General features: G+C 43.1%; 2 protein-coding genes across 2 annotated transcripts; one reads left to right on the forward strand and one right to left on the reverse strand.

Annotated features, from left to right (window-relative positions):
• Window positions 1-707: 707 nt before the first annotated feature.
• Window positions 708-5,058, reverse strand: LOC131880237 (stress-70 protein, mitochondrial-like). The gene is made up of 5 exons (XM_059226813.1): window positions 4,775-5,058; window positions 3,696-3,906; window positions 3,368-3,491; window positions 2,394-3,021; window positions 708-2,109 (listed from the first exon to the last, which is right to left on the reverse strand). Exons 1-5 carry the CDS (start codon window positions 4,874-4,876, stop codon window positions 1,063-1,065), a joined length of 2,112 nt encoding a protein of 703 aa, XP_059082796.1. The 5' UTR covers window positions 4,877-5,058; the 3' UTR covers window positions 708-1,062.
• Window positions 5,059-6,679: 1,621 nt separating this feature from the next.
• On the forward strand, window positions 6,680-17,055 carry LOC131880492 (uncharacterized). Its single transcript, XM_059227152.1, has 5 exons — window positions 6,680-6,822; window positions 10,354-14,791; window positions 15,923-16,092; window positions 16,155-16,286; window positions 16,346-17,055. The coding sequence occupies exons 1-5, from the start codon at window positions 6,773-6,775 to the stop codon at window positions 16,797-16,799; spliced, it is 5,244 nt and encodes a 1,747-aa protein (XP_059083135.1). The 5' UTR covers window positions 6,680-6,772; the 3' UTR covers window positions 16,800-17,055.
• The last annotated feature ends 2,703 nt before the right edge of the window (window positions 17,056-19,758 follow it).

Consider the following 19,758-nt stretch of genomic DNA (forward strand, 5'->3'; position numbering starts at 1 on the left):
GAGGCCAATTTGTTAAAGCTCTTACCTCGGAACTAGAGACTAAACTACTGGGAACTAGGCGCTTGGACGTTAACCTGTATGAAAATACACTCGCCAAAGCGCTGTGCAAATACTAATTCTGGGTATTGTCCAAGCCTTAACTCAGCGATGCGACTGTTTGAAAAACTGGCCTCTGACAAGCAGCTTGGGCTCCGAACTCATTTTAGCACCTTCAGCATTGCGACGGCGTAGCGGTCTTCGTATATCTGGTCTTCGCTGAAGCGTTAGACAAAGTAGACCTTGATCTATTGATCAATTATCTAACTGGCATAGCAAAAAGGGGGAATATTCGGGTGTGGCTCAGAGAATTTTAACTGGTCGCACCCAAAACGTCAAGGTAGACGGATTATGGGGGCACAACCAAAACGTAGCTTGGGGGGGGGGTGCCCCAGGGATCAATCCTTGGGTCCCTATCATTTATCATTCTCATACTGCCTTTACAGTGGGTGCCCTTCAATCATTGAGCGACAAATTCAAATTCGTGACTGGACCAACTCTTCTATAACACATGACATGACTTGGGGGTAAAATTATTCCCAGCGTCGGTTAAAATCCCGTAAACCTTACCAACAACAACAACAACAATATGAGCTGTATAAGGGGACACATTTCAAAACAACGACTTTCCGTCCAGTGTAGATAATTGTGAATGAGGTTTTATGGCCGAGTTTAGACTTGAAATTGTATTTCAGCACTTTTTAGCAGACGCAATACAATTGAACTGGCTACTAAAGATGATTTATCATACATAAAAAATGACGAGAGACGGTTAGCGGGGCAGGTCCTAGAACAGACATTCCTTGGGCCAAGTGTTTGACGGACAGAAAATGAAACTTGTGTCTTTCACTTGGAGACGAAGGAATAAGCTCGTTTAGATCGGGGACGAAAACAAATGCGTCAAATGAGACTCTCGAGGCAGATGAGCTTGTGGGGGAAAAAAGGACAAGGGGACGTTGGTTTCTAGTCAAGAATGAATTTTGCACAGAGTTCAGAAAAGGCGGTTTTGGGGGGCCTTTGTCATTCTTATTGTTTATCCTCTTTCTTTCCTTCATCTTTCTTCTCCTCCGAACCTTCAGTGGAGGATGAGCTCTCTGAGGACGATGACGACGACGACGATGAGTCTTGATTGCGCTCATTGGACATCTTCTTGTAAGCCATTTCGAATAATTTCAACGACGATTGTTGGAGGTCGTTCACGGACTTCTTGATCTCCTCGGGCTCCATCTCGTCCTTCTTGACCAAGATATCCCGCACCTCTTGGATCTTCTCCTTCATCTTGCTGACCTCTTCCGCATCCAATTGGTCCTTATACTCGTCCATCTTGGTCTCAGTGTCGTGAAGGATACCTTCAGCCTGATTCACAGCCTCAATCCTTTCCTTCTTGACCTTGTCAGCATCAGCATGAGCCTCGGCATCGCGCACCATGTTCTCGATTTCGTCCTTGGACAGGCCGCCACTGGATTGAATCACGATCTGTTGCTCCTTGCCGGTGCCCTTGTCTCGGGCGTGGACATTCACGATCCCATTGGCATCGATATCGAAAGTGACCTCCACTTGGGGCACGCCCCGCGGGGCGGGTGGAATGCCCACCAATTGGAATTGTCCCAAGAGCTTGTTGTCCAATGCCATTTCGCGCTCGCCTTGGAACACCTTGATCTCGACTTGTGTTTGACCGTCGGCAGCCGTGGAGAACACTTGGCTCTTCTTGGTGGGAATGGTCGTGTTTCGGTTGATGAGCTTGGTGAACACCCCGCCCAAAGTCTCGATACCCAAGGAGAGGGGCGTAACGTCCAAAAGAAGGACGTCGGTCACGTCACCAGCCAAGACACCGCCTTGAATGGCGGCTCCCATGGCCACGGCTTCGTCGGGATTCACGGCCTTGGAGGGATTGCGGCCAAAGATGGTTTGACAGGTCTCCTGGACCTTGGGCATACGAGACATACCTCCGACCAAAATGACATCTCCGATATCGGACTTGGACACCTCGGCGTCCTTCATGGCCTTGTTGCACGGTTCGATGGTTTTCTTGATCAGATCTTGAACGATGGATTCGAATTTGGAACGGGACAGCTGGAATTTGAAGGAAACAGTTAGAACATGATTTTAATCGAGCATATAGTGTTGATAGTCTCAGGCGGATGTTGATGAAATGTTTTCCTCGGCCTAGTTTTCGAATTCAGAAAGATTTGTTTCTAACTTCTTACAATGCAGTCCAAGGAAAGCTTTGCTCTGCCTCTCCTTGGTTACACCCAAGATCTCTGGATAAATGAGCTCTAGGTGCCTTTGGGAGAGACGACCACTCACTGAACCTAGCCCAGCTATCTATCACATGTAGCCAATTTTAGAAGATTCACCTTCATGTTCATGTGCTTGGGTCCGGATTGGTCCATGGTCAGATAAGGCAAATTGATGTCGGTTTGAAGGGCTGAGGAGAGTTCGACCTTGGCTTTTTCGGCAGCCTCTCGGACGCGTTGCAAGGCCATGCCATCCTTGCCCAAGTCAATTCCCTGATCCTTCTTGAACTCTGACACGAGATATTGCAAGAGAGCATTGTCGAAATCCTCGCCTCCCAAGAACGTGTTGCCATTGGTGGACTTGACCTCGAACACGCCCTTCTGGATCTCCAGGATGGAGATGTCGAAGGTACCCCCGCCTAAGTCGAACACGGCAATGACCTTGTCCTCGGACTTGTCCATACCGTAAGCCAAAGCAGCGGCAGTGGGCTCGTTGATGACACGGAGCACGTTCAAGCCCGAGATCTGACCGGCATCCTTGGTGGCTTGTCTTTGGGAGTCATTGAAGTAGGCAGGAACGGTGACCACGGCGTTCTTGACATTGGTGCCCAAGTAGGAATCGGCAGTTTCCTTCATTTTGGTCAGGACGAAAGCTCCGATCTGACTAGGCGAGTACACCTTCCCGTCCGTACTCGAAAGCCAAGCATCTCCGTTCGAAGCTTTGACGATCTTGTAGGACACCATTTTCCTGTTGAATGGAAAATGAAATCACCCATCTCATGAATAAATGTACCCTAACGTCACAAAGAAAACCGGCAACTTTGGCTTGGTAAACAATATCCTGGGTACGTATTGGTTTCCTCAGAATCATCCACAATACGGCGGATGTACGGTACAGCCGGCAACTTTGGCTTGGTAAACAATATCCTGGGTACGTATTGGTTTCCTCAGAATCATCCACAATACCTTCACAAGGTTTGTGAAAATCTTATTGAACCCGTATCTCATTGCTTTTGGAAATATTTCAGCCGCTCAATGACTGATGAAAATAAACATATCCGTCCGTTCACACTCCAGGGCTTTGAGGAACTTACATGTCTTTCTTGACCTCGGCGTCGTCGAATCGTCGCCCGATCAACCGTTTCGTGGCGTAAAAGGTGTTGGCCGAGTTGGTCACGGCCTGACGTTTGGCCGGCATGCCCGCCAATCGTTCGCCCTCTGAAACAAAAGAGGCATCACATTCATTAGTTCGAGCCAAGACCATCACCATAAATGGCATCGGCAGGCTCTGAAAAAGAGGTGCTTGTCAGTCAAAAACATCCACATTGACGGCCAGAGTGTCTCTGGCCACTTCAGGTGACGAAAAATATGTCATCATGATAGCTCGTTTCCAATAAGGCCAGGGGTTGAGGCGGAATTTACCTGGCGTGAAAGCCACCACTGAGGGCGTGGTACGGGCTCCCTCGGCGTTCTCGATGACCTTGGCCTGCTTGCCTTCCATAACAGCCACGCACGAGTTGGTGGTGCCCAAGTCAATGCCAATGACATGACCCGTCACGCCCGAGGATTTGGCTCGGCGGGCTTCCAGATTGTACTTGGACGACAAGCTTTGAGCGGCAGCCAAACTCGGAATCTAATGAGAGATGAGAAAATACCAGATCACGCTTGGGGCTTCGTTTTCTTTGAGTTCATGAATTATATCGCTGAAGCCTTGGATACGCCATTGACATGTTAAGGGGTAACGTTTTTACGTCTGGCCTAGAAGAAGGATCGTTTAGGTAGAAATATTGTATTTGTCCTAAATTGGGAGTCGAGTCCAGAAAGAGCAGAAACTAATTTGATTCTGAACGAGGTAGGTCAATGATGTATATTTTTCTTGATCCGACGATCAAATGACGGTCGGAGTGGTTCCCAATGTTGATCGAATCGGCCCAACCAATAATGGCTCAACAATCCCTTTTCTCCGAATTCAACTCCAGTATTTCCAGCCATTGTGCTTGGTTAGAAAGAGGCTTTCACGCTGCTCTCATCTATGTAGATTAATAGTTATTACTACTCACAATTAGGCTCCTGAGATTGGGGAATATTAATCATGATACTGGATCTTTTCGGTAGTGAAAAACTTAATGCAAGCCCCTTTCGAAGAATATTCAGATTCCAGCCATTACTTCAGCAGTTCCATCCGGACTAATTCAGTCGAATTAAGGATTCATTCCCACTGATCGGACAAGTTCGGGTGGCAATGGCCATGGACGGTATTCTTCGTTCGTCTAGTTCATCTAGTTGGCGGTGCTACATGATTAAACTTGACCTAACACGATATTTATCACCCTAAAAGGCTCGGTCGGACGATTATATAACATTTGGCCAGACATTTAAAATCTAGCACCGCCATTGATTCGGTGGAGACACACATTGGCCCTCTAACCCCGACCCATCCTCCATTGTTTTGGCCTTTATTCCTTGATAAGGCTTCCTGCCTGTCGCCATCCTCGTCATACCTGGGTTTGGGCTGAGGCCCTTACGGAGTGGAACCAATGGCTCGAAACCGAGCTCAAGCTGGGCTGGGCGCCCAAAATCAGGCGGGATCCTCGTGCCAACATGGTGTCTAGTAGGATCGATCGGAGGTTCAAATCACGGCCCTAAATGCTTCACGGCCAAGTCTCACGCACAACGTTCAAGCAAGCCCCGAGCCCAACTGCGGAAACTGTGCAAACTGTGGAAACGTGATGCCCAGAAGAGGAACGACGAACTGTTCAAACGCGACTGAAGAATAGTGTCAGCTGTCGCGGCTTTCAAAATGGATTCACGTGGTCCGAGCACAAAGCATTGACCAAGAGCAAACATTCGTAGTAGCAAGTCGACCATTCAATGTATTTTGTCGACCTAGTTCGCTTGGCGGATTCGACTGTGAGATTTTAAAATGTTTTCGATGCCGTCGTCCATGGCCACTGTCATGATAAGAGCCTTCTATTCAACGCTATCCAGATGAAGGCTTTGGTTTTTCATCAAGATCGTCAACCTTCCACCTTTTTCTATATTAACCGTAATGCCATGGAAAGTGCATAATTCTGATCACGTCAGTTTGACATTATTCACCTAGCATTCTTAGCACTAGCAGCACGTCAAATCAACAATATTCCAAGAAGCCAAGACCAAAGCCAGGAACAGATGCATGTCCCATAGACCTCCCTTTTTCCATGCTTCGCCAGTTTGTTCGGACCAACAACATCCCATTTTTTTGCTACTGCCTACACCCTTGACCTCCCAACTTTGCCTGATCCGGTCTTCTCGCCACCAAACCAATGACATCTTCACCTAATTCTTCAAACGATACTGTGCCTGCCTCAGCTCAGCTTGCCCATAATTCTTGGACATACTTCATATGTGAAACTGAGCCTCTTACTGGTCAGGCCAGTGTCCGAAAAATTCGGAAGCTTGACGCCTCTCAAGGTGACACAAGCTGTCCTGCCCCATCAGGGATTTGTTATGATTTTATTGTCATTGGTCCGCCATCGCATCGGAATATTGGCGTCGCAGCGTCCACTTTTATACGGCTCAAAGCCAAATTCCATGATCAACGAAGGTAGCCCAGAATGTTTGCCGGTTGAGCTCAAGTAGAAAACCTCAACGAAACCCCTATCACTCATCTTTACTTTCTTTTCAATGATCGCCGGGCACAAGCCTAATCCCATGGTGAAATGTCCAATGGCAAAGGGTCAGAAAGGGATAATTCGATCTTGGGGTGGCCCATAGCCCTATTTGGGGAGAAATGAGGAGCCAGATTGGAAACGATTGGGATTGGGACCTAGATTTGCATGGGGCATGGGTGGTTGGGCTGAGATTAGTGGGAGCGAACGTTTGCAACATGGAGAATATACTCGTTTCAAACACACTGTTCCGATGCTCTGTAACCAGGTCACATAAAATTGTGAGAAAAAACATCTGGTGAGGAAGCAAGTTACATAAGAAAGCAGTGAAAAACTGGTCTAAGTTAAAAGATTTGGCAAGTCTGATATATTCAGGGTGATAGATTATATTTTCTCCAACCCGTAACGTGGTTTGATCCTATCCCTTCAAGAGAATACTCAATATCACCTTCAGCAGCAGACTGCAACAAAAACGTACGGTTCGAGTACATACCTTGCTAAAATAATTTCTAATTTGACACAGCAGCCCCTTGATTATCAATGTAGTGCACTAAAGGACATTCGAGTATAGGAAGGACTCTGAAAATCTCCCGGTGCACATCAAATCAGCGCCTGGTTTTTCTACCAATTCCATTAATTTTTCTGAATATCAAAAAGGAAAAAGTCAAGCAATCTTGTGTCAGGTTTATTGAACTATAAAAAGGGTAAAGAAGGTTCATTCGAAAAGGTTGCGTGAGACGCAAAATATATTGGTCACCTTGATCAATCGAAGCGGAAAAAGCCCCTAAATTCCGATCCGAGCGAAAGCCAAAAAACCATAGGAGTGACTTCCCGCAAAGGACAAAGAAAATGGCTGACAAGGAGGATGCAGTGAAGGAACAGGAGCCGGCTCAAAATACGTAAGTGCTGTTGTAAATATATTGGACCACGTTGTTTTTTCGTGATTCATTTGATCGTGCTAGTGTTGGAGACGGTGTCAATATTATTTCCGGCTTAACATAAGTTGTCTAACCAGATAAATCAGTTGAAACAGTTTAGTAGTGTAAGCACTTTAGGATACTCTCCTTTTGATGTGAATGGAAAACAAACAGCTGACCTGGCTTGATTAAGCAAATGTGTAGACAATGTGCAATGCCAACCTAAACCGTGTAAATTTTAATTTGTCTTAATTGAAGTTGCCGGCTTGTTTGAACAATTGGTTAGTTGAGATATTTCTTCCTTTAAGATTGACATTGGTGATTGCTTGTGCGGAGGAAGGATCCTTGTCTGGCAAATGAAGCTAGCCTCACATCGTCCAATTTTGCAATAGTTTGGGGCCCTGTTTGTATCAAATAGGTTTTTTTCTGGTCCCGAGGTCTATCCAGTGATCTAAAAGCTTTTGTTACATAAATTACGGGCAGGGGGCGGGGGCCTCTAATTTTAAAACAGAAGTTGGGGCCAGACCAGACCAGTAGGCACAAATGCAACACACATTATTCCATCACTACTTGCATCATGTCCGAAAAAATATTTTATCTTGTTTCAATAGGAAAAAAGGGTGTTTGCCCTTCTGAACAAAATTGTAAAGGCAAGTTGTCAAATATTGGGGATTGTGAAGTAACTAAGATTGGTGCTCTTTAAATTTCTTGTCCAAACCTGATAGGCTAAAACAATGAAACTGAAAGGATCGAATGCTAATTGTCCAGAATAGCGACAAATTTTTAAATTTGGATTGTTGGATTGACGTCCCAAAATTACTACTTTTGCTAAGCAATTGAATTGTATGGCTCATTTGGTGTTTTTCGTTATGTACCTTTGATAAAAACGTGTGAAACGTCTTAGATCACATTTGGTATCTTGAGCATGATTTAATGGAAAAATAATTTCTCTTTTGATCAGTTGACCTCCATTGCAACCAAATGAATATGGACACATTTTGAGTGGAAATATCCTCCTTGAAAATGTGAATGGATCATCATTTTAACTTACTGGAACGAAACAAAAAAAACTCAGAACTAATTTTCTTTGGAAATTTCCCTGTTTTTGGCACATTGGGCATTAATACAAGTCTATTATTTGTCCAAAGTCCAAATATTGGTTGGCAAGAACACCCAATTTCGTGTCAATTGACAATTTAGTTCTAAAACTCTGTTCTACTCCAGGCACGAATCAAAATGCTTTTTTTCCTCCATGAAGTGTCTAAATTTAGTGATTGACAAATTTGGTCTCTGGAACACTCCGTGAACACTTTTGCTCTATACAGCTATTTCAAGTTTTTTGTTTTTTCTTTGCTTCAAAAGGCGAAAATTAAAAAGAAGAGAGCAAAAATTATTTCTAGCTTGCTTCAGCAATAATCAGTGATGTATTCTTTTTGGATCCTATTTATTATTTGATAGTAAGTCCAATCAAGCCTAGCTAAGATCTAATGGGAGTCGATGTTACCTGGCTGTCATGAAACAAAGTCAAAAAGTGGGCTAAACCGTAAAAAAAACATTCGCTGCTAAATACCTTTAGAAGACATGATTGGTATGGGCAAAGGCAATAGGGGCACTTCGACTCTTCCTAGAGTGTACAGTTAACCACTTTACTATGACATTGTGAGATGATGCCTCGGCTAATACATGTAGCGCCATCTAACTCGTCAAGGTGTGTGTTAACAAGCACATAGGAAATGAATGTAGGTGGTGATAAAATGCTTGCAAGGCAGCTGCTGTTTAATGATTTGGAGTCCCATTTGTAACCTCAACATGTCTGGCTGTTGTGTCGATCTGCCAAACAAAATTCAAGAACACGCACATGGTTTAATCATGATTGATGAGTGGTGAATGTGACGTGATTTGATGTTAATTATGTTAGTTTTTAGTTTTATTTAGCGATGATGGAAACATCATTTAGATCATAGAATTGATATGAAGTGTGGAAATTAATACTGCCAAAATAATGTAACAGCCTAGTTCACTAGACTTGAGACTCGAAGTTTCCCTTACTAAAGAGACACTTTATCCACGTCTGAAGTTAAATTTGTCGTTTCCTAAGAATGGAATGTATTAAACAAATGTCTTATTAGGGTTTCAATCAAATACTAAGCACTCATTGTGAATACGAACTTTTTAAAGACACTGATGTTTTCCCCCGTGTTGGCAAGGCAGTTCAGAGCTAACCTTGTCTCTAAACTTCAAAAGCAAGGTCCATAAAGTATGGTAAACATATCGTGAGCTACAATTCAAAACGCTAATCTAAATGAAAGTGAATTTGGCTGTTGACAAAACATAACGACCAAAAAAATCCGAATTGACAAATATTGTAAATTAAGATCGCATGAAAAATGTCAGGATGCAAACAAAGATTGCAATTGAACATTGAAACAGGGTATAGACATTTCCTCTTAAAAGCGCCTATTCTGGCAACTAATTTTAGCAGGCGGCTAAACCACAAAAGGATAGACCTCAATAGGTTTTAATGAAACTCTTTATACTCTCTTTGAGCAAAACAGTTTGCATCTCTACTAACATTTTCCCCACTTCTGGGAAACCAGGAAATCAAAAAACAGTGGATTGCTTTTGAAAGCTGAGAGACGCAATGTTGAAAGTTCATTGAAATACCAGATTATTAAGCTGTTCAACAAGTTAAACATAACACAGTTGTGCTGTCAGTAGTAAAATGCTGACGCAAAATCAACGTTTATCCTGTCTCTCCATTGTCCCTAGAGGGCTAGTAGAAGACTTGTCAGAGAAAAGTCACTCCAACCAAGTCACTTGAGACTTTGCTTTGAACACATTTTGGTAGAAGGGTTTCGGGCTGATCGACTTCTCTTGCGTTACGCAGTTTCAACCAAAGCAGACAAACTAGCCATCAACTCACTGGCTCCCTGAATTCGGAACTTCATTATGAGAATCACGTAACTAAATGTGTTCAAAGCCGATCCCCATCGCACGCACCAGGCAGCCGCGAAGCAGCGCGAGGGAGGCAAAAAAATCTCAGAAACCTCGTGAGTGTCGTTTCTCTGACTAGCCCTCTAGACAAGCCCTCTATTTGTCCTTTTTATTCATACCACTTGAAAAAATGCATCCCAAAGTCTTTTTTTGTCTTTGAAATTGGCTTTGGAAAACCGTATTTGCCGCTCAATTCTTGTTGCCCTCTTAGGGCGGCTTTACACTAGGATGGAAAACCGAGATTAAATCCGGTTTGAGGATTGAACAAGGGCAAGTGCTGGGGCGAGTTCGACAAAAGACTTGAGTCCACCAGAGGACTCCAGACTTTCACTGTAATCAAGTCGAACAAAAAGATTCATACACCAAAAACTCGCCCCAGCACTAGTCTTAGTTCAATCCTCAAACCGGATTCAATCTCGGTTTTCCATCCTAGTGTAAAGCCGCCCTTAGTCTCTTAAACACATGAGTTGCCTCTGTTGGTGTGTTTAATTACCTTAAAACTAAGAATATACCTTTCAGGTCTCATGAAACCAAACCTAAAGACTCTATTCAGGCTATTTGTGCCAGTTCCACTTTGGATGAGTTCCTTAACAACGATGCGAAACTTTGTATCAGCTATAAAGTTCCACATTCAATAAGTGCCGATTATGTCTCCGAACGAACAACGGGCATGCCGTTACCTGATTCTGAATCAGTGGCCATTGGAGTCATGGCCGGACTAGGAATCAAACGGAAGACTGCAAACATTGTGGGTCCACCGTTGAAGAAAGCAAAGACCTTATCAGAAAAGAGAGAGGCATTAGAGCGCGACATCGTAAAATATGGCATGGCTACTGTCGAGAAAATGTACCCGCGGCAGACTCCTAGATCGAAAGGTGTCCCAGGGCGGCGAGGGTCAAATTTTAACAAGTCCGTAACGAAGATGAAACCCAAACCATCCGGTGTCGACTTTGAGGAAGTGGATGCGCGGGATATCTTGAAACCCCTTTCACATGACAAATACATCCGCGAACCGCTCTATGATAGTGTGGTTTTCATCACCCGTCGAAGTGGATTGGTTCCTCTATCCAGTTTGTGTAAAGATGCCACCACGGTGATGTCGTCCAATGTAAAGTTGCTTAAGGGTAGAAATGTGCGCTTGGGCAAGCCAAGCATATTTCTAAAGGAAAAAGGAAGGCTCCTTGCCATAGGAGGTTCCAGAGGCAATGCTCCACATTTCAACATCACTTCAGTACCCACCGTGGAGCCGAAGAGATCTGATGGATTTGAAGAGGCCTTCACCATGGACTCTGAATATGTTGAGTTTGCCTTGAAAGCAATGGTTGATCTTCCAAATGTTTCCAAGAGCCTAGATGTATCCGAAAGAATTGATGTCCGGGAGCTGAAAAGACGCCAAAGAGAGGAGGAAGAACGGAAGGCTGCCATGACCAGACGAGATGTAATCAACAAGATTTACGAAAAAGTAATTACCAACCAATCGCTCTTTGTCGACGAGGAAGATAGCAAAGGAGAAGAAACAGCCGATATTCCTGAGGTTAAGCCACCCGTGGACCAAATTCCCTCAAAATGGGATCCTAGTATGGAATTGGAGCGTAAACCAGACATCAAGCAAGATCCCGTTGTAAAAACGGAGGAATCAAACCCCAATTCACCTCAATGTATCACGGAAAATCAACCAGCCGAAAAAACATCTGAGAGTGCGGTGAAACCTCAAGAACAATCTGATTTCAGTGAAGAAGACGACGAGAATGAAGACCCTAATCGAGGCCCTGTCCATCTACAATGGAAAGACAACCCTCCCATACCTCGCAGTAATCCCTTGGACATCGAAACCAAAGCTATTGTTAGTGAGGCTTTTAAAAGAGCATTTGAGGAGCGAAAGAAAAATCCAATTGCAGGGTTCGAGGCCTGTGATGTCGAGAACTGCTATTGCAAAGAAAAGGAGGAAACCGTCCAGACCTGCTCCCAAACGCCAACGTCAGGTTCACAAACTCCATCGGGAACTCCAAGCAAAAACGGAGAGAAAAAGACTAAGACTCGACTCACCAAAGTTAAGAGAGCCCTAAAGACGCTAGGTGTTAACTTCTACGAGTTTGACCAAGCTGACCAAGTGTGCATTAGAGTAGATTGTGACAAGCTCTGGTGTCGATTTGGATGCATATGCGATTGTATCTCTGGAAAAGCCATTCCGCCTTCACATTGTGGAAAAGTGGAGTGTATGTTTCGATGCACATGTAGCGAAGACACAGCCACATATGCATCTTCCAAAAAAGTCGGAATCTCTCCTGCAGGAGCTGCCAACCTCCGGACAAACTCTCAACGCCATTTGGCTGCTGAAGAGCGGAAGTTTCATAATACCGTCATTTCCAGCGGCAAGGATGTGGTCCTACTTGGAAGTTCGGGAAGGACCAAAAGGGAACGAAAGATCCCATCTCGTTATCAAGATGCGGAAACAGTTCTGAGTGACCATTGTGGGAAGAATTTGATCCATGTGGAGAAGGATCCTGATATTCGAGTTTATAGTGTCCTAAATAAGGATGCTATTCGCACAGTTCAAGAGCACTTGGAAAATGAAACCATCCAGGCTTGTACTGTTCTTCTACCCAGGCTTTCTTTGCCCTCAAGTGTAAAGCATTGGTGTATGATTCATTGTCATTACAATTGTCCATGTGGAAAGTATAAGGACCCACTAGATTACGGACCTGATGTCAATGTAAGAAAGATGGTGAGCAAACCCAAGGGTCCAAAACAAAAGTCTATACTTTTGAATGAGGAACTGGAAACCTTTTCGGAGAACAATCCGCATCAACATGACCTTCGCGATCATTCGGCCAGAACATTTGGTTATCAAATTACCCCAAGTGATGGACTCAAGCTCACCCATAAAGTAGTTGTGCAGAAGGTGCCCAAAATGGACCTCCTAGGTCCATTAAGTAGTAAAAATCTACCAGAAAATATGAAATACTCTGATCGTGTACATCTGGAAGCTCGACCTAAAGGAGCCATTCAATACGTCAAGTGGAGCACGCTAAAGGAAGAATTTAATCAAGCTACCATAAAGCTCTACCTTTATGAGAGAGTAACCAGATCCCTTGTATTCATCACAAAAGCTAATGATTCGCCCTATGTCATTGATGCCATCAATTTGAAGGAAATGTCGCCGGAACACTACATCAGAGTCCCACAACAAGTAAGAGGCATTTTAAGGCCAGCAGTTCCAAGCGAAGGGAGCAAATACGCAATACTTACCCACAATGGACTGGCTTGGGAATTTTCCGGGACAATTGACAGGAAAGTTGATGCCGAAGCCGAGTCAAGCTCTAACAAGAAAGTCGCATCATCACCCGTTGAAGGTGCCATACCTACCAACATTAATGGAGATTGTGAGGTTCAGAAGCTTGCCCTTGGCAAAAACCTCATCACCTTGGAACGATCAGGTCTTCAGACCATGCAAATCAAACTACCCCCAACAACAAACACTCAACACTGGTTCATCATTCGCATTGATAAAGATACGGGTTCAATACAAATTCCTGACACAACTTTAGCCCTGAAGACAGCAGTCTTGAAGCAGGCTGCAGCCCTGGCCAAAAAGGAGTCCACAACCGTTCGAATTCCGATTCCTGTCTCAAAAGAAGTCAGCCATTTTGGGGTGTATGCAGTACCAGGATTAGACACCCACGTTTTTGTTGGTCCATTCTCAGTCCAAAAGCTATCCGAATCTCCAAAGGAAGTGATTGACCTGGATGATGATGAGGAGATTCAAGAAGTTTCAGGGAGAATAACAAAACCCGCCCAACAAAGAAAAAAGACTGACAATGTCTCTCCAGATGACGATGATGACATTCAAGTCATTTCTGACTCTTTGAGCTCAAAGGATCACTTGAAGGCATTGGTAAAGGAAAACAATCAGGTGGTCAACGAGCTTCTCACATCAATGAGCGATCAAGCTGTCATATATGGGGAAACCAAGGTTCAACGAGAAATGAAGCGGAACGTGTCCGTGTCTGGTCCAGTCCCTAAGCTGGTATCTAAGGGAAGTGAGGCTGAGGTAGTTACCTTAGAAGAAGATTCTTCAATGGATCCAATCGGCCCTAACTTCAATGCAAAGACAGTTCCATATGCCAACTTGCCTACTTCTCAGTTCGGCAAGATAGTGTACAACTCTTCGTCAAAAAGCATGGCCGGAGACATCATCTTGTTACATGTTGAAAGTTTAAAGCTAACGTGTCGGAAACGCCCCTCTGGCATGGTCACGTTCCCACATCCAACCTTCGAAAACCATTTTGTGTTTTGTAGTTCCATTGAAAATGCTGCCTTGTGGGTAAAGGAGTATTTGAAGAATGAAGAACTTAAAAAGAGAAGGAAACCTGTGGCCCGTTCCCTACCTATGTTGGCCATTAAGCCAATGTCGTCGTTAATGGATGCACCGGTTGCCAACAAACCTAATGGAAAGAAAGAACAACTTATGGGTGTTTCATCATTCATCAACCCAAGTGGATCTCAAGGCGTGGCATACCTGCTCAACTCTAAATCTGAGCATGCTGAATTGTCAAAGCTCTTCTACGAACTAGCCATCAAGACTTGTCGAATGAAACCCACCAAGCAATTATCTCAAAGTCAGATCTTGTCCAAAGCTATGGATGAAATACAGATGCTCACAGCTGAGGAAAAAGAATTAGAGAAGGCAAAGACAAAGTTGAAGTTGGAAAGGCGTGATGTCTTCACTAAGCTCAAAACTGCTCTCATTGGTGCACCAAAAGAGGAGAAGAAACGTGTCTTGATGAGTGTCAAATCCGCCATACGACAACTAGACCTAGATGATAAGGATTCCAATGTCAAGAAAAATGCCAAAGGCTCTACAATCGATCAGGGACACTCCCCAACAACTTCCATCGATTACATGAAAGTGAAAGAGACAACCCCTCCCATCCCACAGCTGGCATATTCTGCCAAGGTAAGAAACCATATTGTTTTCGTTATGGAAAAGTACTCCGAAGCTATGAATATAGTTGGCTTGGGCTTAACGATTGGTAATACTTGGAACAAAGATCACATATGGTGTAATGTTTTTTAGAAAATAGTTTAATGTTTATTTCGATAAGTTTTTGAACCATTGTACGTTACTGGAAATGTATGTAAAGTTCCTTATTTATGTGGTAAATATTCTAGAGTTTTAGCATCAGACAATTATGGAGGTGATAAAAAGTGTGCTTTTGCACTAAGATAGAAAATGAATAAATAAAAATAGGTAATTTATATACGGTACATACACACCCTGACACTTATATTAGCCCACTTTTTCCATTGGTGCTCTTGTTTGCAATAGAATTGGAGTCCTTGATCCACTTGCATTAAAAAACACATTTTTCTTTGGTCTTGACTTAATACCATGCATAAAGCCTTTCTCACTGGGATTATGTCAAATTCGATCTTTTAAAGTATGGTTTTCACATCAAATTCTATCATCGGATCCTATTTCCGTTCGTTGCCAATGCCCAATACAAAGCCAAACTTTCAACCGGTCAATGTTGAGCGACATTGGCTAACCATAGACCACCTTAAATTCCTCGGAAGGAGATAGGGAGGGTATCTTAGGAAAAATGAATATGTTAACAATTCATAGTTACTCTTGATGTGAAGCTTCCAGCTTCATCTGCCAACGAGCACCTCTAAAGAAGCTCGAAAAGACACGGCAAATTTGAAGCGAGACAAATTGAATATGAAACTAAGCGGAATAATCTAGAACTTTACGAAGACAGACGACTCCCTCAGTTGAAAAAACTTTACCTTGTTCACGTTTTGCCCTTGAAGATATGATTGAACTACCAACAAAAAATATCTGTCAGGGTGTAGGAAAACTGCAACCCTGAGATGCCTTGATTGCATCTTTGTCTTTCTGTTTACATACCCTTTTTCTCAGAGGTGTTTGACTCGGATTTAAGCACATTAGAGATTTACCTCTTTGAGGCATTTTTACTCTTTCTTAAGAGCTTCTTCATCCGCTGCGATTTTATTCCCCATGCGTTCAATATCCGTTTGATGGGGATTGAACTCCTTATAGCTTAATCTGTATTTTATATTTTAGAGCCAAAGTGATATGGCTTGGCTTAACGGTCTCGAGCCTAACTCCATGGGTGCTACTCCTTACTCCGACGTCACGGGGCTGCAAACCTTAAAAAAGGGAAAGATTTCTCGGCCCATGAATGCATTCATGTTGTGGGCCAAGGATCACCGAAAGAACTTGATTGCAAATGGGTGAGTTCATGAGATTGACAATTGTCAGGGGCATGTATTATTGGCACTATCAACTGATTTAGATATGATGGAGCAACCGTTTCCAAACTCTTGGCTGACGAGTGGAAGTCACTTTCAGCGGAGCAAAAAAGTGAATATTATAAAGAATCTGAGCATCTTAAAAGCCTGCACCAACTTCAACATCCAAACTATAAGTAAGTTGAAATACATCACATCATTTGGAAATAGAAATAGCTTTCACTTTTCCAATCAGGTTTTCCCCTAAGGCTCGAAAGGCTCCTATGGCCAAAAGGCCTTGGATTAAGGAGTTCTTAAACAGCGATGAGAGCCCAAAAAAGAGGAAACCCGTGGCAGATTCATCAGCAAACCAGTTGGCTCCACGAATAATGGGCCCTTCAGAGATGGGAACCACTTCACCTTCTATACGTTCCACTTCGGGATCTGCCCAGTCATTTAGTCCCGGAATAATTAACATAAGGATCCCAACTCTCCGCAATCCTGGAGGAGAAGCTGTTCCCCTTTCGAATCTAGCTCAAACCATACAAAGCGAGGGCATTATGTCGCCTGTGGGTTGTGAAACAATGCAATCTTCAGGGCTACCACTGATGCGCCAAAGAGCATCTTCTTCCTCAGCTTCTTTCCAGCCGATCCTTCAACAGCAACAACCAAGCGTTCAAACTGACACTCAAATAATTGAGTTAGATTAGCTTGACAATTTACAAAATTCGGCAATTGCTTGAAATCCATAACCAGTAACGCTTACTTGTATTTGTGTGAGAAATATCTTCTTCATACCCAAAATATACCGTCTCTTGTGGAAATTTCGATTAAACACCAAAAGAAGGTTGCTTTGAATAACTGCCTCCTTCCCCCTCTCGGGGTAACTTTATAACTTTTTGTTAAGACGTAAAAACGTCGTATCGTAATGTCAATTTGTATCATTAAAGAAATTTTGAAACCAGACTTGCTGAGAAAAAGAAAATTTCAGTCTGTTTATACTTAGGCAGCCATTTTCAAGGTGAGTAACCTTTGGTTATAGACGATTTCAACTTGACGTTATAAGTTGTGAAATCATTGCCATCTACCTTTCAAAGGGCTGGTTCTTTGGAACTGTCTCTTCTAAAAAGACGTATTTAGCTCCCTGTTGAACGGCATTGGGATTAATTTTTTTATTGTTGTTAAAGAATGGTTACGACAAAATATGCTTTCACTTGTTTCAGCTTTAGATCTACAACATTAATTGCTGGCATTAAAAATATGAGGAATTCCATCCTGGAATTTTTACTCGGATAGATATGGGAGTCCTCAGTGAAAGTTATCCTGAAAAATAAAGGTAGAGCAGAATTGCCCCCATTCTTGGGCCTGTTTTCTTTTCTGAACTTCCTGCCTAACTTATGACTTTGGATTTGACCCACCACTTTTTGTAAATCTGAGCTTGGCTCATAGAAGGCCTCACAATACTACCGAAGAAAAAACGCTGGGGTTGTCATATTGTGATTTTTTTCCTTGAAGAAATCCATTGGTAAAAAGGGTGAAATTAGTTTGTTTTCAAGGAATGGAACATTACTTGGTATTTTTTTATAAAGGAATGTGAAAATGCCTTCAAGCTTTATTGTATGAGCACGAATGTGGATAGATGTAATATCATGAGGACACTGTAATTACTTAACCTTGAAATTGAAATCAATAACTTTTCTAAATATTTTCTAAATATTTTTGGCATTTTAAATAATGTGAGCCAGAATCAGTGCTGTAGACATTAGCACACTGCAAGTTTGGGTGAATGTAGTTGATTTTAAGTTCAAAAGACTTTTGAAGCCAATTCTGGGATTGGTTTGGTGATCTGCACAACTTCTCATAATTTTTCAGTTAGTTAAGGGGCAAAAAAACAGCATGATGCACTTCAAAATAGTGTTAAAGACAGAAGATAACAAAAATTAAAAGTCATGCACGAATCTCAAAAATTGACAAGTATTTCGTTTTTGATGGTCCAGGCCGTGTTTCCCGACAGAAGAAATGAAATTTTCAAAAGCATCAACTTAATCTTAATCTTATTTTTTATGAACAGCCACGGAACTCGTCTCGTCAGCAGCAATGAAATTGTGCAATGAAATTGTGCCCCACGATGTCCTGATTTCAAAAAGTACTCTCATATGTCTCGGCATTTTGTTTTTGGCAAGATATGGCCTGGGCTTCCCGTGCGGCCCATTCGGACTCCAATGAGTTCAGCAGGGTTGCAAACTGTCGAACAGAACAAGTTCAAAGGTGTTTTACCAAGAACATTGAGGGAATGAAAGAGCTCTAGTATTGGGAGAGATTAAAGAAGTTGTTGGGATTGTAGAGTGTTCAGAGCAGGTACGAAAAGTATTTGATAATAGGTTCAACTAAATTCGGATATTTAATTTGTTTCTTGATGAATAATAATTATGTTATGTTCGTCTAATGACCCTGATCTGATCCGGTATGCCCATGTGACACCTAGCAATCTGTCAGATTATCATGTTCTTGAAATGGGGTCGACCATTTCTCAAAAGCCAGCGTGCTCCAGAGTAAAACCGGCCAAAAAAACGAACATTGACCTCTGATTGTAGAAAGGTTAGACGAACTGGACCTGGTTTCCATTCTGACACAGGACTCGTCCATAGATGAGGCCGTTGATAAATTAGTTTTTTAGGAAGTTTGTTCCAGTCTAGCAATATCTGAATGTGTTCCGAAAGGTGGGACAGGAACAAAAATTCCAAAATATATGAAGACTTTGTTCAAAAAGAGTTGCTAATTAGCAAAAAGGCTCTATATCACTTCGAATCCATTAATTGTGGCTAGTCTCCTAAAAAGTTGGACGTAATTTCATTGACATTCCGTTTTCATTGAGTTTTTCATACATTGGAGATCACCCCGGGTGACAAAATTGCGTGGAAAGTTCCAACCAGTCCTGGAGAACCGGAGGGCACGAAAAGAAGTTAATCTGGCGTGCCCCCCGCTAGGGGCGTGTGCATAAAAATGTCGCGCATTTCTCCTGTCGATCCGTTCGGTTCGTCAACCATATCATCTAGTGTTGACAGGGTGACCGTCTTGGAAGCCCCAATTGACTCATCTGTGGTATCAAACTATGCCCATGCTGCAAAAAGGCTGCAATTCAGGATAAAGCCGTCCAATGGCATTACTCTGTAATAGTTTATTTTTTACAGTGATTGTGCCAATACCTTCCTGCCGTGGTCGGCGTTGGCGGATTTTATTTTTACGGATCTTAAGATCCGGAAGTCTGAGATTGCGGCTCTCATGACAAACCGAGGTCCAATATCTACAACCTCCAGGATTCGTACTCATGAAGATATAGACGTGAAAAGTCGATATGGAGGTCAATTCGGGTTCACCCGTTCATCCGGTGGAGTGTCGTGGCGTTGTGTCGTTCGAGGAGCTCAAAGGTATTTGCCGCTGAGGTATCTCCACATCTTCGGAGAAATACCCGTGGCCGAACTGGAATAGGCTACCGCAGCTTTTGCCGAAGTCAAGTCCAACATTGTGAACAAAGTATTGGAGAGTCATCACGACGCTCGGCTCGGTGGAATCCCAAACGGTCACATGCGAGCTCTTATTCTCCCAAGTGCTCCTATCCCAGATTTTATTATGGTGGGGGAAAGGAAAATCTGGATCGCTCATCGTGAC

Source organism: Tigriopus californicus, chromosome 5 (genome assembly GCF_007210705.1).
Source record: "Tigriopus californicus strain San Diego chromosome 5, Tcal_SD_v2.1, whole genome shotgun sequence".
Taxonomy (NCBI): Eukaryota; Metazoa; Arthropoda; class Copepoda; order Harpacticoida; family Harpacticidae; genus Tigriopus; species Tigriopus californicus.